Below are 18,280 nucleotides of genomic sequence, written 5' to 3'. Positions count from 1 at the left end.
TATGAATTAGGGTGGCTGAAGTGCTTGTTCCTGTAAAAGAAATTGTTGCAAAGATTACAGAGTTGTCTGATATTAGTGCAGAGCTGCTGGGGGGGCAGATAACACAGCAGAGTCCTGGGGCGTGGGGAGAATCCCAACCAGAGTGGGTTTAACTGCCAGAAACCAAATGAGAGACTGGAATGTTTCCACTGATCCATTAGTGAAGGGCACCTGCCACCTCTGAACACAAAAACAGAATTTAAAGCTTCTCTTCCTAAAGGAAAGTTTTTGATGATAACAATTTCCGTGAATTTTAGAGCCCTGCCAGGCAGTTCACCCATAAACATTTAAGAACAATTGTCAGACAAAAGCTTTAAATTAATCCCACTTTCAAAATCTCCCAACACAAAAAGACAAATCTTTGTCACTGCTTTTTGATACACCTTTATTATCAAAACTAGGGGAGAAGGGGGAAGTTTTTCTTAAAACCACAGAGAAGGAAACAAAAGGAAAGAGTCAGGCACACAAAGGGAAAGAGAACTGTCAATCTAAGCAAGCTGCTGTGTCTGAGAATCCTAAAGATGTTAGCAAAAGACACCATTTAGGTAATTTCAAAGCCACTCAATTATTGGGTACAATTAAGCATCCCCTCCAGAAGAGAGAAGAAGGTCCCCAAACCCTCTTTACATCAAAGCACCACGTTGGCCAAATGACCTTTTACAGAAATTATATTAATTGCATTAAACCTTGCACTTTCTGGGGAGGAGGAAGAAAAAAGCTTTTTATACAACACAAACATAGCCAGTTCAAAAAGACAGTTGGGGCTGTTTGTTAAAATTCAAACCACCCAGGATGATTTTAACTACATTTCCTCTTTGTTCTTTTAATTATCCAAGGCCTGTAAGGCAGCAACTTACACCAGAGCTGGATTTGCCTGGACACCCCTCTGAACTGGAATTTTGGAGCAGGGAAAGAAAGGGAATTCACTCCCAATTGATTCTGAGCAGAGGTTTGCTGCTGGTCTGGGCTCCCTACTGGAGTTAGAAGTGTGGCAGGAGAAGTTAAATGTGCAGTGGAAAGCTGTTAAATTCTATTCTGTAAGGTGCAAGTCTTTTCTAAAACATCTGACAAAGTGTATTTGACCTTAGAGACTCCTCCTGTGCTTCTCACCACAAACCTGATCATTCAGAAACCCCAATTTATCCCATTAATACCCCTGGTGTGGCACCTTCCTGCTTGGCCACATAAAACCACATTTGGAGACACAAAATTCCACCTGCAGGCAAGAAAACTTACAGTGAATTAAAAACAATAAATAAAACAATCCTAAAGAATAGCAGCACAAGAGAAGGTTTTTTTCTGTTATTTCTTCACAGTAATAATTAAAAAAAAAAAGCCAAAACAAAGTATTTTCAAGAAGTTTTAATGTAAACTTTACAGAATAGTCCTTAGTTAATGATGTCTTGAGCAGAACATAAAACACCTCTTGATCTTGTTGGTTCTGAACCATAGAAAGGTGGAGACTGAACTGAGTTTTCCATGTTCACTGCAATGCCAGAACCTGCAGTTTGTCCTCCAGAACTGCTTCCTCAGCATCCTTTTGGCTTTCCTCCCAGTCCCTTAAAAGAAACACACCCCAGTGATTTCCAGTGCCTCCAATTCCCCAAGTTCTCTGCTTCAAGCCTTGCTGACATATGTTCACATATGTTGAACTAAAAGGCACCAAAGAAAAGCTTTTACTGGAGATGTTGTCAGTACAAGCTACTCTAATTCAGCTTTTCCCTCAGTTTTTGTCACAAATCTCTGAACCAGCTCTAATCACACAGCGTGGAGTTCCCTTTGGTGCTCCTCTGACTGGCCAGGAGAGCCCAGTACAAAACCTGTGAGACACAAAGCTTCAGGACCTTCCTTTTCTCCAGTCACCTCCTCAGTGTCCAAGGCAAAATAACAAATATACAAGAATGCAGATGATTTTTGAGATTTACCTCATAAATCTCAGTGCTAATGCATTGAAAAACCCACAGCCCCAAAACTGATCATTTGGAGTCTAAACAACAAAATATAAACTTCAGTTCTGACTGAGAAGCCTGAGAAGGGGCTTAAAACACTGAGACACCACACAGAGGTCATGCTGATATTGGTAATTAGCAGGTAATGCATAATTAGAGGCTGTTCTTATTTCAGTTCTGACATGGTTGGCATCTTGAATAATCTAAAATGTCATAAAAACACAGCCAGCAAGTTGAATTTACCCAAAAATATCAAGTGTGTCGTGGTCTTTCAGCTCCAGGGTGCTCTGCAAATCTGCATTTCCAGAATTCTCCTCTGTGGCTCTGCTGGAGGAGGTTCCATCTTCACAAGTTTGGCTGGAATGATTTTCAGGGCCTGAAATGTCTTAGGAGCAAATATGAACAAAAAGATGCAGTATCTCCACTACCAGCTTGGAAAAAATTCAAAATATTGACAAAAACTTGCCATTAAAAGTCTCAAACCAACTCTAGCTAATGAAAAATATCACTACAAATTAAAACTGTACTTCCCAATATATTTGTAATTTCTTTATTAAAACCTATAAATTCATCACCTTGTACTTCAGAATCTTTCAGAAAATAAATAAATTATTTAAGTATTCTGCACAATGCCACAAATTTTATGTGAGGAAAGACACTGAATGATTGCAGAAAGCTCTAAAGTTTGGTTCCTTTTTTTAATTTAAGGTAACATGAATAAAATATAGACCCTTTCCAATATTTTCCTGGGATTCAAAATTGACAGCTTCGATTTCTGCACACAACATTATTTAAATTAAAATGTCAACCTGGCTGCTCATGATGTGAGAAATAATGTAGAGCTACATTTCTTGGGATGGAGACAGTTGAAATTGAGAAAGGTAACACAAAAGTGCAGATAGTTATTACTTGTGTCCCTGTTTCTTAGAGTTCATCTAATCAGACTTGCTTCTGTAGCAGGAAGAAATCCTTTATTGGATCACTCCCAAATTGTACCAGAGGCTACCAACACACAAATACACAGAAACTTTTTCTAGAGGGTTTATTCTCTAAATAGTCAAGCTAAGAGAGGAGTAAAGGGCAGCAGCAGAAACTAAGCTAAATAAAAAGGATTATTGGTGATAGCTGAGAAGAGATGATTTTTAACTCCAAAGCTTATTCAAAAAACCCGCTAAAATCAAATTCACAAACTACTAAAATAAAAAAGCCTATAAAAAACCAAAATACAAATACACAAACAAAGATAGAAAAATGACAAATTCAACATTCAAAACGTGTCCATTTTACACAATTAAAATTAACCTAATTAGGAGCTGAGAACTGTGCTGTCCCTACCTGGCCATGGCATCCATGCTGCCATCAGATGAGAAAGTTGATTTTGAGCCTGGAAAGCATTTGCAGCTCTGCTCAGCTGACTTGCCAGGACACCTTGGACTACAGAGTCATCAGCATATTCACTTAGGCTCCTCTCAGAAACCCACAGCCTATCTCCTGAAATCCAACGTTATTAGAGGAAATTATTTGCAGGTTTTCTGTTAATATGCATTTATTATTCCTGGTTTTGCTGCATTTAATGTGTGAATTAAAGAAGCCACGCAACAATTTTTTTACAGATAAATTATACACAGATATATAACAGTTATGTATAACAGACTAAAAGCCTGATTTCAAGTGAGGTATTTAATCAAATTAATGATGTTCACTTGTTGTCTCATATACACCATGAAAAGCAATAAGAACCTCATGGAATTCCATTCTCAGGGGATATATTTATATGAATAATTATATTTATGTATAATATATAAATAAATTATAATATAATATATTATATATAATCATATACAGTTTAATTACAATGAAAAATATGAAATTTATGGCACTAGATTGCCTCAAAGTAGGGAGTTTATCCTTGCCCAGCAGCACTTGTGTGGCATGACTGTCACCCTGAAGTGACTCTTAAAGCAAGCTGGATGGAAGGGAACTGAAAAAAGATGATAAATATGTATAACCTTGAGGATTTACTCCACAACAGTACCTGGAAAAGGGATTTTCCTGTCACTAGGGCTGGAGGCAGCAGCCAGGGAAGAAGGTGCCTCCAGCTTTTCTTGTTTAGGGCTTGCACCTACAAAGAAACCTTCAAGTCCCTGATATGATGTAGAACCACATTTCTGTCTTTTGGCTACGTCCTGTAACTTGAATAAAACAGAGAGATTACAAACAGGAAATGTTATAAATTGTCCCTGCAAGGTAAGGTTAAAAAAATGCTCTTTTCATAGAACACAGACTGATTTTGATAGCCAGCTGTAATAGATGCTCATGAGGATGATGTTTTTGCTCAAGAAATGCTTTAAAATCCTAAAAACTTCTCATTTTGTGAGAGTTTGGATCTGTTCTTTCACGAGGGACATGAAAAGCAGATTTCCTTTGTGCTCATTTTTGGGTACATAAAGGAAGGTGATCACTGTTTAACAATGTCTCCAAAGCAATGTCCCAACATTTTCTATTTTTTTTTTTTTTTTTGCTTTTGATTTTATTTTCAGCAAATGAGGATCTGAATAATTCGTTAGGTAAAACAGAGAACCATTTTTTGGTCATTCAGACAAGAGGTGAAGTATTGTTAATACAAATATGGGAAGAGCTGCTCCAACAGCTGAGAGCAGCTCTTCTTTGAGCTGAGTTTTATGTCTGAGACTGTTTGTTCTCTTTTCCTTTTTTTGAACATTAACAGAAAACTGGCACCACAAAGTGGAGCCTTTCATCCCCTACATATCAAATATGGCAGGCAGTGACAATCCCCTAAACCTAAAGCAGATAAAGCAACATCCTTAATCCATTTGGCAATTAAAGACATCATAACTTACTGCTGAAGATTTTGTCACTACAGGCAAGACCAAGCTCTGAGTGCTGCAGACATTTCCCAGCTCCTGTGGCTCTCTCCTGCCCTCCTGCAGCTCTGACTACTGGAGATCTCTGCTGCTCTTCAGTTCAGCCCCAGTGAGATCTTTGCTCACTCCTTCAGTGGGCTCAGAGAGCTCAGGAAGTTCACAGGAGCTCAGGGATCTTCTCCCAGCCTTTGGTTCGACACTCTCCTCCTGCACTGCATTGATTTCCAGATCACTGCAGACAATCAGTTTTTCTAGAGGAGTACAACAAAATCATAAAAATAGCAATACTTGTAATGAATATTAATTATAACCTGCAAAGCCCACTATGCTTTCTTCATGAACTTAAAATACAAAGTTGCCATTAAAGCTAAAGAAAGGCAATTGCAAAACTTTAATAAAATTTCCTTAAAAGCATCATAAGGTTTGAAATCCATCCTACCAGGCTGTGAATGATTCTGTAAGTTGGTTTCCTTTGTTATACATATTTATCCCAATCCATCAAACTGTAATCAAATCAAATTGTGATAGCCCAGAGAATGGGACATAATTTAATGACCTTTAATTATTTTTCAACCCACTGTAGTTGACTACCCCAACCCATATAAGAATGATAAACTAAACTCATGTATGTATTTTCAACAAAGAACTTTTCACATTTACCTTGAGAAATTTCTTTAGGAGAAACAGGATTTCTGTTGAGAGGAAAAAGAAAAAACTATTACATTTCAGCTGAGGAAGTTAAATGGAAAGAAGACTTTCCCATTATACCCATTTATTTTTTAAGAGTCTGGTTCTGTGTTGTCTGGTCTGCAAATGCTGAGCTTTGATAGAGGGGAAAAGACCAGAAGGATACAAAAAAGCAAATCAGGTCACAGTTAATCCAATAAATGTTGGGAGAACAGAAGAATTACAGATGTATCAGTTATTGTTTTTGTCTGGAATCACAGGGTTAGTTAAATAAGAGTATCTTCAATGTGCACAGCACTGATCCATGGTAAAATCTGAATATGAGCTCCTGCTGAGGTAAGAGCTCAGAAAAGAGAATTTCACTAAAATTCAGGACAGGCAAACGCAAAGAAATTCATCTTACCCATGTGTTAGGTTTTCAAACTGATGCCTCACTAGTTACAGACAATTAATACTCCTTAGTGGCTTTAAAACAGTGTACACTTAACACAAATATAACTGCCTGCAAAGAAAACCTCAATTTCTTAGGAACTAACACCAAATTTGGGATTATTTCCTTTCCCACAATCTCTGCATTTCTGATACCTTCCACACTCCAGTGGCTCAGTTTTTCCTTGCTTATTCATCCCCATATTTCCAGTTTCCTCCACAGAAGAGTATGAAGATTCTTCCAAGTCCTCACTCTGAGAATGAATAAAAACATAAAGAGCCACACTCAGCAACAGATTATAATTTTTAAAATAAAAAAAAAATTTCAAAGTGCTGAAAAGCTGCCAGACTTTGTGTATAAATCCCATACAGTGCAGGTCCCTGAACACAACAGAAAGAAGTACAGGGAACTTTTGGAATTATCAATTTTCCACATTTGTATGGAAAACAAACAATGCACCAGTATTCTTCCTTATTGGAAGTTATTTAACTGTTGCTATTTTAAACATTGAACAGATCAAGACCTGAACAAATCAGTTCATTGTTGAGACTCATTAAGTCCTTTATCAATACTCACATCATCAAGGAACTCAATTTTCAAAGAGGACTCTACATTTTCAGAAACAGTGTTGGATTCTTCAGCTCTATAAACAGATGCCCAATATTTCTTCACCTCTTCATCTGTGAAATATAAATAATTTCACACATTTCACTTTTCCGGTTCAAAACTGACTGAAAATTGAAACATTTTTATTCTTTATGAAAAAACACAAATTTCTCCTTTTATTACTGCTGCCCTTTGCAAACTGGTTAAGAGTGGAAATGCTCAGCAATAAGAAAAGACATCAAGGAAAAGGTGTTTTAGATTGAATAAACAAATCTGTTACACCTGTTAACTCCTCAATGTCATCATCATCATCATCTCCTTTTTCCCCTCCTCCAGCCCCAGCGTGTTGAACACTCAAGGCTTGCACAGGTCTTGAATCTTTCATGCAACTTGCAAAAAACTGATCAACTGGAGTTCTGAAATGGGAAAAAAAATAAAAATCCATCTTAAAAAGTTTTACTTTAATATATCACAAAAAGAAAACTAAAGGAAAAACCCTACCAGCCTATTTACTGCAGCAGCATTAACTAACTCCTCCTACCTTCATTGAGGTGACTTTGCTTCTCAAGAACTCCTAAAACAACTCTGCAATGTCCACAAAATAACCCTGAAAATTCCTTTTCTCTATAAAACCCCTGTAGCAAATGCCCCAAAATCAAATAACCAAATATCATTACCAGTCTTCAAATTCTAAACTAAACTGATAGCAAAGAGAATCCCTCTAAATACTCCCTCTGCAGGAATTCTGACCATCAAGTGATAAAGTCTGGTTATAATCATTATTTTATTAAAAGAAAGCTCCCTGTATACACTCCCTTTAATTCTTGATAATATATCCAATATTTTAAAAGTTTCATCTGGATTTTTTTAATTAGGTATTTCTGAATTCTTTCATTAGGAGCAGCAAATGCAGCAATACCTTCTGTATTTCTTTAGCAGGAGTTTCTCCATGTAGCTCAGGCCATCCTTCTGGAATTCCACATGGATGGGTTCCTTCAGAGCAGTAACATTGGTCTGTACCTCACAACTCCCCACAGCTTCTGTCAGAATTATTAAAAAATATATATAGTTGTTTAGGCTTATAAACGTGCTCTTTACCTACATTATTCTTGAATGAATATCACATTTGGGTCTGTGCTTAGTTCAGTCTTTGCATAACTCCAAAATTTAAATGGTCAGCAATATTATATTTACAGAACACAGGCAGTAATGGGGGCAGCCATAAAAACTCATTTATTACAGATTACACACTGGTGCCTTAGAAAGAGTGGGGGGATGGAAATCCATGACAGCGCAGATCAAAATCCCACAGAAAAGAAGAAAAGAAAGGGGGAAAAAAAATCAGTTTAATATTATTTTGTACAAAAAGCCACAGAGAAAAACCACCATCCGTGGACTAGAGGAAAAAGACACAGATTGGATTTGTACAAATCCAATCAGACCAGAGGAATTTTCCATATTTTTCCCTGCATACTTCAGCTGATTGCAGCTTTTCATTGGGACAAAGAAATATTAAGAGCCTGTGGAAGACAAGCAGAAAATGTACTTGGATAGAACTTGGATAGAACACACAAAATCCTGAGCCCTGCACATTCCTTGCCTCAGTTTAAAACTGGTTTTATGTTTGAGCATTGCAGCTCATGCTGAAGTGCCACGTGAGACACAAAGCCATGGGAGGGTGCAGGGACATGGGTTGGACATCCTGGCCATTACCAGAGATCATTACAAAAACTGAGCTAAACACTCTGCATATCATTAAAAAAAACCTTCAGAGCTGATTGTTATTAATAAAGGCACACTGAGAAAGAATAAAATGGGTTTTCTCAGCTTCACATAATACCTGCCTTCATTAATCTAAAATCTAACTCCCCCAAATGGCTCCTATTGTATTTAAAATGTCATTAAAACAGAAAAAACCATACCTGATGGGATCTCACTGGCAGACAGATCTCCTCCAGGATCACTTCCACCTTTTCTCCACTGAAGCAAAGCTTCCTGAAAAGACTTTGCAGATGCCTTCTCATCAAAGGCACCACTCAGCAGCAATCCTTTGTCCTGGTTCCCAGGGCTTGCACAGGCTGACGCCGAGGCTGGTTCCTAAATCAGTTCCACAACATTACTGACAAAGCATTTCTGAGGAGCAGCAACATTTTTAGTGTCAGCTGTGGAACTGCAGCACTCACTTTTCTGGGCTCAGCTGAGCTACCTGATAATCAAGATCACTCCCATTTTATGTGATCTTGCTCACAATTAACTGCAAAGATCTATCAAGAGCTAAATAAGAAAAACAAAGTTTTTATTACCAGACACACAAACCCCCTACTTTTAAAGGATTTTTGGTATCAGAGAGCAGTGGTCATGGACACCCACATCCCAAGTTTTGGATATAAAGCCATGGATACCACATCTCATGTACAGGGTGGATTAAATGAGGCATTTAATGCAGCATGTCTCATTTAAAGGAATTTATGAGCTATGTGCTTTACTAATGAAGAGCTGCTTATTGAAGCTTCCCAATGGACAGGGGCACATCTGGAGAGGTCATCAAGGGAAAAATGGTCATTTAAGGGGCTAACTGGGGTAGTTATTAATACAGCAGTCCAGGGAAGTCCAAACTGTAATTGATGAGCTTGGTTAAAAACAGCTACAAAAGGAGAAAAAACAGTTCTATACTCGGAATGTAGTGATTTTTCACCGTTTATTAGAGCAAAGGTTTTCATTACCAACTTTTGGATGATTATCAAGCAAAACCACGAAATAATTTATGTATTTATGGGAAAGATCTTTTGTCTACACATTCTCCAAGTGAAGGACCTGCTTTTACTACAACAAAGCAGCAGAGGTACTGGCAGAAAGATGAGAGGCACACATCAGCAGCCCCTACACAATCAGGATATTTAAAATCAGGTTCCTACGCTGCTTTAAGTGATTCAGGGAATGGTTGCACATCCAATGGCACACAAGGTGCCTGTTAAAGGTGTCGTTGTCCGCACGTCCAGTGCATCCCCCGATCCTCCCACTGCCACGCAGGGTGAGCACGGCACAAAATTCCCCGTGTGAACAGGGGATCAGCAGGGCACAACTCGAGCGACCGGCAGCGGAATTCCCCGCAGCAGCACGGGTTTCCAGGCGCGTTCTTGCTCCGGGATCCCCCGGGATGCGGGAGCGCTCCGGGATGCGGAGCGGCCGCGGCGTCCCGCGGGGGCGCGGCGCCCTCGCGCGGCCGTCCCCGGCACTGCAGCCGCCCGCCCGGGACATCCCGGGATCGCTCCCTAAAAACCGCTGGAAAAAGCAAAACACGCACGATCTGCCCCGTTGGGAGCGTGCAGTTCTTTGTTCCCTGAGCGTTAATGAAACTGGGAGCACGGAAGCAAAATCCCAGACAAGTTATCTTAAATGCCAAATCCGCGCGTATTTTTTCCCCCAAAGGAAAAGCATTACAGACACACACAAAATATCAGTTCCTTTTAAGGGTTAGCAGCTCCAACTGGTTTAATAAAACAATGGAAATAAATCACATCATCTATTACAGGGTGGGGAGGGGGATCTCTCTAAGAGAGATAACGCCTAAAATAAAAATGTTTTTTTTTATTCAACAGTGGAACTTCCCTATTCACATAAATGACTTGAAAATCGAGTTGTATGAAGCTACACTACACTTTGGATGATGGGTTTCCTATTTATTATTTGTTTCCTATTTCCTACTTGCTAAAAGGCAAAAATACATACCCTTATTAAATACTTATACCTCATACTTAATAATAGAAATTTCCCTTCTAACACAGCCAACAAGGTGCCAGCTTGGAAATCAGTTAGAATTCAACACACGCCCTGGGACTTATGTAATGATTTAAAATTACAAAACATTCATGGACCACTTAATTTTGGCCCCTTTGCCTGCAACCACACATCTTACTTTAATAACAGAGAAGTGTTCTTTAGTTAAGGATGAGATCAGCCTCCTTCAGCCATAGCCACATACTGGGCAAGTTAATAAAAATACAGTTTAAAAAAATTCTTTAACTGTAACCAGTTAAAGAAGTTCTAGTAACAGAATCATTTCATCTGTTTCCTTGAATCCAGGGAGATCAGTCTGTAAAATTTCTCTTTACTCTACAGGCACTTAGTAATTATCAGAGTAAGAAAGAAAAATGTATGTCTACATACTGACCCCAAAAAATTCTACACACATTAAACTGAGAGTTATTTTTAAACCATTTACACTTACCAGCAGCCCACCCTTAATTTCAGGTGGCCTACAGGCTATCCCCTTCACTCCCAGTTTTTCATGAGCTACATTTCCTTTTTCAGGTTTGACTGCTTTTTTTGCTGGCTCTGAAACAAAACATACAAAAAACCTCAACTAATCCAGTGTTCCACTCTTCGATTTCTTTGCTGTTTAATTGCAACAACTTCTAAGAAGAAATAATCTATCGGAAGTTTGGGTTTTATTCAGTTAAGAAATATGTCTTTACCTTGAATTGGTTTCTTGAGCACTTGCAACTTCACTTTTTCTGGAGAAAGCTAGAGGAAAGAATATTTACATATATCAGAATAAGGTTCTAATGGTAATGACTAAAGAGTAGTCATTAGGAGTAGGAATTCATTGAACAGCATAATCCTGTTGGGACAAAAACAAAAACAACTGTTAAACTTGCACAGAATGAAAATGTTTTTAGGGAAATAGCAGGGCATGCATTTAAAGAGAAAACTCCATGTAGTGCTCATGACAGCCATGAAGCCCAGGACCAGTTTCACTCCCCAGACATGAAAACATTCCCCATGTGACCCTTCCATGATCTAACATCTCAATAATTCATAATTTTCAGCATTTTTGATCCTCAGTTTTCCCCTGAAGAGTTCACCCTGCAGCCTCACTGCCCCTCACTCACCCCTTAATCTGCTATTTTAAAAATGTTGCCCCATCATCTCCTCAGCCACCCCAGCTGAAACCTTGAGTCTTTGAAGCAGCAACAGCTCCGAGTTCCTTGTCTGAGAGAAGGGGAGGGGAAAGAGGTGGGTAAAGAAAACCTTTTCATTCTGATCCTCTCCTCTCACAGACAAGGAGGCAATTTTATTGAGTTCTCATTTTCTGCCAGTCTAAAAAAAATTGCTACAGACTTTTTCAAAGGAAGATAAGTACCCCATTTGTACATACTGAAAAGAAAACAGATTTTTCAAAGATTTAGCAGGAAAGTTCTACATCCCTTCTTTTAGGTCTGAGCAACGATGTTATAGAACAAGAGTCAATATAACTGAGTTAAAGAAAATACTAACTGTGGTGTATTTTATCTGGGAAGACAGAATTTGCACTCAAAGTTTCACCCAAAGCCTTTCAGTATTTCAGATCCATCATGGGCACCAGCCCATGGCTCCTGATGACTTCCACCACTACCAGTGCTATCCTACAGGATTAAATCTGTAGGAGCGGGGATAATTTGCTGTTTATTGCAACTGAAACACCAACAGATCACCCAGCAAAACTTGATGTCCCTCCAGCTCAAAGGGACTCAAAAGCTTGGCATGGAAAAAATAAGCAGTAAGGAATTTTACTCAGATGGGCTTAATGTTTTGGTTTTATAGCATTTGAAACTTTCCTGTTCTGCAACATAAATCCAGTTCTAAATCTTGTTTTACTTTAAATAGCAAATATGGTTTCCTACCTTCTTCCTGCTTTCATTATTTTGGGTCACAGCTCGGGTCTGGGGGGTCCTTGGTCCTGCCTGCCCAGATTTCCAATGGTAAGCACCTAACTTCCTACAAACCAAGGCAAGAAAAAACTTCAGAATTCAGCCTCTGGCAAGCAAGATAAGCATAAAGTTTTTCCTTCAGCTTGTTAAGTACGAACAAAAGATCTCAAAAATAAAATTTTTGTGTATAGGACAATCAATTCCTTAAAGCACAAATACTCCCATTGAAATCTGCTTCAAATCCACTTTAAAAGCAGTAAATACAACAATGTGTGAGAAAGTACTTATTTTTAAACCATTAAATTCATCCAAGTTTTTAAACTTAAAAAAAAAAAAAATTCTTATCAATTCTCAAAGGTCGGTTTCAGAAGAATAAAAACAGAAATACATTTTGTGTGAGCCTTCATTGTCCCAGTACTGTAGGACTTCATCCAGCACTGCTAAAAATGCAGGAACTCTCAGATCCTTTCCAGCCCAAACCACTCCATGACTGCAGTGGTGCAAATGCCAAAGCCTCCTGTCCTCAGAGCTCAGCACAGCCCCTATCAGGGGCTGCAGGTACAGGGCCTTGAGAAGAAAACAACAGAATAGCACAGAGACAAAAGTGCCACACATCACCTGGAAAACACTGCCCCAGCAGCTCAGGGCAAGCTCACAGAGCTGCCAACAGCTCAGCAGCACCAAGGGATCCAAATCCAAGGTATTTGCAGTCCAAGGGACAAACTGCAGACAGAAACTCAAGGAAAAGGAAGCACATGTTGCAGGAATTTGCCAACATTCAGATTTAAACTGCAGCCCAGCATTTGCCTCTTTACACTGTGCCTGGTTCCAAGCCCTGCTCGCCATCATGCAGGAAAGGCCACCCTGGGAGGCCACACAAATGTAAAAGGGGATCAAAATTAACAACAGCATCCTCTGCAGAAACATCAGAAACAAACAGGAGAAACTACTCTGTCTCCTGCTTGAAAACTAAGGTGACAAATCCAATCAGGGGGAAAAGGAAGAGGGAATACATGAGGAAAACAGATCAAATATCATATGAGAGTTTCATACTAACAAAGTCATAGGGAAGCAAGTTGAACATTGAGAAGAAAGACTGGAGAGAGGAGACTGAATATAATTGTGAAGTCCAAACTTTACAAGCAATCCCATGTGAGGAGTTGGCACTGTGGAGGGAGCATCTCATTGAATTCCTTTTTTCTACAGAGAAACTGAACCTACCTCCTCTCTTCTTTTTCTCTGCTCATGTTTGACTGCAGCTGCAATAATCTTCTCTCCATCTCTCTGTTTTCTGTTTCTAACTGAGCTTTCTCCAACTGCAATTCCTTGACAGTTCTGGAGGAAATAGTGAGATATTTGTTAGAAGTCACCTGGAAGTCAGTAAGGTGCCTGAAGAAGTTTAAAGCAGAAAAACAGAAGCTGGAACATTTCTCATTACAGCCATGTCCCTCCCTTTATTCTCCCAGCAGGATTGACAACAGCTTGGGGAAATTTAGGACAAGTCAAGTGCAAATTCCAACCAAAAAACTGATATAGCTGTGTCTGTACTCAGAAAGGTTTGGGGTTTAATTATATTAAAATAAACAATCCACTGATTTCTTTACTATGCTTGTATTATCCAGTGGATACACAGGGTTATAAAACCTATAACTTAATCAGGAAGTCAATTAAAGCCTGAGAAAAGAAAGGCTTGTGGATAAAAGCATAGGGAAAATGCTACAAAAGAAACACATCATTATTCTTTTTGTTCTTCCACTCTTCTAGTTAATGTTGCATTAAAACTTAATAAAAATTATGAAAACATCTCAATCCCAATCAGATTGAATGCACTTACTTTGTTTTTAATCTCACAGAGGTTCCAGCTTTTGAGCCTGGGAGAATTACAAAATCATTGACATTCATGATGCCTAGTATAACTTCTCCTAAAGAAATAGAATTTCAATGATTTAGAGTTAGGAACCAGTTGAAATGGGAATTTGATTGAAATAAAACAGTAAAAAACTCATTACACATCCAAAAATATTCATATAGAGAGAGAAATGGAGCACAAAACTTGTTTATATGAAGTGCCAATAAAATCCTAGAGCAACTCAAAATTAAATTTAACTGGGGAAAAAAAATCCTTTTTTATTACATTTATGATACCAGGGAGAAGATTTCCTTGGCTGTTTCATTTGGGCAATTCCCTAAAGTTCATGTGCAAGGAGATTAATATTAACTAAAACACAGCTTTCTTGAACCAAACCCATAGAAAGCACCAAGAAGGAGAAAATTGTACCATTGGCTACGAAGTCAAACCATCTCATTTGATTTGGGAAGATAAATTCCTTCTGTCACAGACAAATTGATACAAACGAACACAATAACTCACAGAGCAGAGTTAATCCCTCCTCTCAAGACTTTAGTGGTATTTCAAATACTTTTCTTTTTAAATCCAGGTTGTAAAATAAAATACTCTTCCAAAAAGCAAATTCGTACAGCAGGGGGTTTAAATTGAAGGTGAACATCCAGAGCCTTGCTGGGCTGGAATGTTTGTGGGATAACTGCAGCTCAGGGCAAAATTGGGCATTTCCTGATGCTGCTGGAAATAATGGGAAAAGAATGGAATAATTGAAGAAAAAAAATTCAAAAGTTGACAGTGCAGAGACTTACAGCTGCCAGGGTGCTTGGAAACTCTTCTGCAGCTCGTGGATCTCAGCTTCCAGGTCCTGCTCTCCCCAGGGAAATAAGGATTGGAAATATCCCCGATGTAAAAGTGCCTGTTCACAGTGAGCATTAATACAGATAAAATGTACCCAAATATCTCCACCCATGAGGCCAAACACCTCAATGGCATGTGGAAGTTAAAACACTTCTGCCACAGAACCTAAAATGCAATATTTCAGTGCTGACAAAGCATCAGATTTGTGCACAAAACATACATCTTATTGTGTCAGGAAATCCAAGCACTCAATTCTAACATCATTCCAAAACAGTTATTCCTGTTCATTTTCCAAGATAAAAAAACATTTTATTAATTTTGAATAGAAGAAAGTTTTTCTCGTGGCTAATGTGAGCTTGTAGGACCAGCAAAGCTGGACAGGAGGAGGTCACACACTGGATTTGAGGGGCCCAAAGGTTATTTAATAGTAAAAATAGAGGCAAATGACACAGTTCAGCTGAGCAAGCTCAAGGAGAGAAAGTAGTTAATAAAAAAATACCATTTATACAAGTTAACTTTAACATATTCCACTGAAAGCAAATATTTAAAGGGATAACTTAAAAATGTGGTAATATCAGAGATAAATATCAGAGATGCTGTGTGAGAATATTAGAGATAAAAAGCCCTGCAAAGTTTCAGGAACACTAGTTGGGGAAAAACAGCATCAAACTGTAGAAACAGGGGATAGAGATAGACAGTGATCAACCCCCTGAATTATTCTGAGAAAATACAGGAATTCATTGAACAGCATAATCCTGTGTGGGACAAAAACAAAACAACTGTTAAACTGAGACTGGAAGAGTCAAAGTTAAACAAACCCCGTGGGGAAATGCACACCCTGAAATATTCCTGAGCTGGGCCCTCAGGGCTGCCAGGGAAGTGCAGCAAAGGCAAACCCAAACTCCTCAGAAACAGCCTTGGAATTTAAATACACAGAGGAGTTCCCTCTTTCTGTCTGCTTTTTGTTTAATGAATCCCTCTTCTCTCTCTAGTAGGCAACACAATTTGCCAGCGAGGCAAACACTACAGCAACTCATCAACATAAATAAATCAGGCACTAATTAGCCACATCCTTTCTGCCTGCTCCTCTGCCACACTGGTACTCAAATTTCACCATTCCAGCAGGTTTCTCTGTGCTGATAATGGATGTACAGTTAAAAGTAACAAAGCAAAAACTGCTGCTCAGGCTAAACAAAATTTGAGTCAATTTAAGACGACATATCTAAATAAACCCAAATTCCACACAGCCTGTACCCCAGCTTAGCTCGAGTCTCTTCCCAATCAATTTAAAGACAGGTTTATAACTTACAGACTGCTGAAGATGGGTTTATTTCACAGTACAAGAGTTTAACCAGGGCAAATTCCGACAGCTTGCTCACATCAATAAACCCATCAAATCCAAAGGGATGTTACTGTCCATGCAACAGCTCACATCCCATTATCAACACCACGAATGTGGATTTCATGCTGCACTAAGTTCCATCCACTTACCAATACTTCAAACCAAATTATTTCCTTTGAAGAATTATTCCAAGTGCAATAAAGAGTTTGTCTATCATCACTCCTCACCCATTTGCTGTTAACTACAACAACTGAGACTTCTGGCCCTTCCAAGCACTAAATATTATGCTAACTACTTCAAAGAATGAAGAAAAAGAATGACATTAAAAATAAAAGAAAGAAAAAAATTACACATAAACTTTAATTCAGGTATGCTGAAATAATTCCAGCCTTTCAGAATAAATTCATATTATCCATGCCCAACACCTGTGACACCAACCATTTCAAACTCCATTTTCTATTTTTAAACCAATTACCCATTTCTATGTGTAACACTCTGCAACACACATAAAGACAGATTAGGAAAACAATATAAAACTCACTAAATGACAATTTCCCTAAGTCCTTTTTGCAATTTTCAATATTTTGCAATTTCAACACACTTTGGAAAGGTGCATTATCTTAGTAACGCTGCAAACTCAACACCTCTTTCTATGGTTTGCATATCTTCACTGTTGTGGCGGTTTGAAACAGCTTGGTTTTTATTTAAGGGAAAAAATTACAGCAGTTAAGGGGGGAAAACACAGCCAACAATACAACTGTTTAACCAAGAAGTGCCATTTCAGCTGTATTGTAACTTCAAACACAAAGGCCATGAGAGGAGGGTGTAAGCATTTCCAGTCTACTAAAAAAAAAACCCAAAAAACTCCAACAAAACCAAAGCAAACAAAATGAAACAAACAAACAAAAAAAGAAAGAAAACAAAAACTACACTTCTCAAGAGAAAAACCTTCTTACCCACACTATGGAGATACAGTCACTGCCCTGTGAGCTGCAGCAACTCTGCCCCGAGCAGAGCAAGGGGGGAAATAAAACCAGGCGGGGTGATAAATAACAGAGAAGGTGATAAATAGAAGGTGGGGCGATAAACAACAGGTGGATAATGGCAGCAGAGTCAGGACTTGCCTTTACAGCTCCTCTCAAGGCCCGATGTGGGATGGGTTTGCGGGTTGTACTCGTCCCGATGGGCGCTCTGGGGAAAGGGCAGACAGGGAGTAAAGGTGTAAAAAGCCGCGCAGTAAAGCGTGGGGTTGTTTAGGTTGTGGCTGTCCCGATCCCGGCCCGGGTCCCTGTGGCGGTCCCGAGCCCGGTCCGGGTCCCGGTCCCGGTCCCGGTCCCTGTGGCTGTCCCGATCCCGATCCCGACCCGGGTCCCTGTGGCTGTGCCGATCCCGGTCCGGGTCCCTGTGGCGGTCCCGGTTCGGGTCCCTGTGGCTGTCCCGATCCCGGTCCCGGTCCCTGTGGCTGTCCCAGTCCCGATCCCGATCCCGACCCGGGTCCCTGTGGCTGTCCCGATCCCGGTCCCGGTCCCTGTGGCGGTCCCGATCCCCGTCCCGGTCCCTGTGGCTGTCCCAGTCCCGATCCCGGTCCCGGCCCGGGTCCCTGTGCCGGTCCCGGTCCCGGTCCCGGTCCCTGTGCCGGTCCGGGTCCGGGTCCCGGTCCCGGTCCCTGCGGGCTCCCGGCCCCGCCGCCCCTCGGTCCCCGCGCGCGGCGCCGTTGCCATGGCAGCGCGGGAGCGGCCATTGGGCGCCGCCGTGTGGGGGGACAAGGGGACAGACGATTCCTCAGCCGCGGAGCCCGGCTGAGGGCAGAGCTTCATTTTCCAAAGAACCGCGGATCAGCGTGGGCTGGAAGGGACATTAAAGATTTTGCAGTGCCACCTTTGCCATGGCGGGCATAGCTCCGCTTGTTGCTGCCATCCCCCCCTGCCTGGCCTTGGGCGCTTGCAGGGAT

The 18,280-nt window shown here is 40.1% G+C and overlaps 1 protein-coding gene across 1 annotated transcript; it reads right to left on the bottom strand.

Annotated features, from left to right (window-relative positions):
* Nucleotides 1-407: 407 nt before the first annotated feature.
* ZBBX (zinc finger B-box domain containing) lies at nt 408-17,663 on the bottom strand. Its single transcript, XM_031505608.3, is given in 18 exon segments — nt 408-1,598; nt 2,232-2,373; nt 3,324-3,479; nt 4,024-4,180; nt 4,850-5,124; nt 5,534-5,565; nt 6,146-6,243; nt 6,567-6,670; nt 6,879-7,012; nt 7,516-7,636; nt 8,519-8,693; nt 10,825-10,931; nt 11,072-11,120; nt 12,260-12,353; nt 13,508-13,621; nt 14,121-14,208; nt 14,939-14,994; nt 17,454-17,663. Coding segments are annotated over 16 exon segments (1,902 nt in total). The 5' UTR covers nt 14,189-14,208; nt 14,939-14,994; nt 17,454-17,663; the 3' UTR covers nt 408-1,522.
* Nucleotides 17,664-18,280: the final 617 nt, after the last annotated feature.

Source organism: Lonchura striata, chromosome 9, assembly GCF_050655825.1.
Source record: "Lonchura striata isolate lonStrDom1 chromosome 9, ASM5065582v1, whole genome shotgun sequence".
Lineage (NCBI taxonomy): Eukaryota > Metazoa > Chordata > Aves > Passeriformes > Estrildidae > Lonchura > Lonchura striata.
This window is presented reverse-complemented; position numbering and strand designations above follow the sequence as displayed.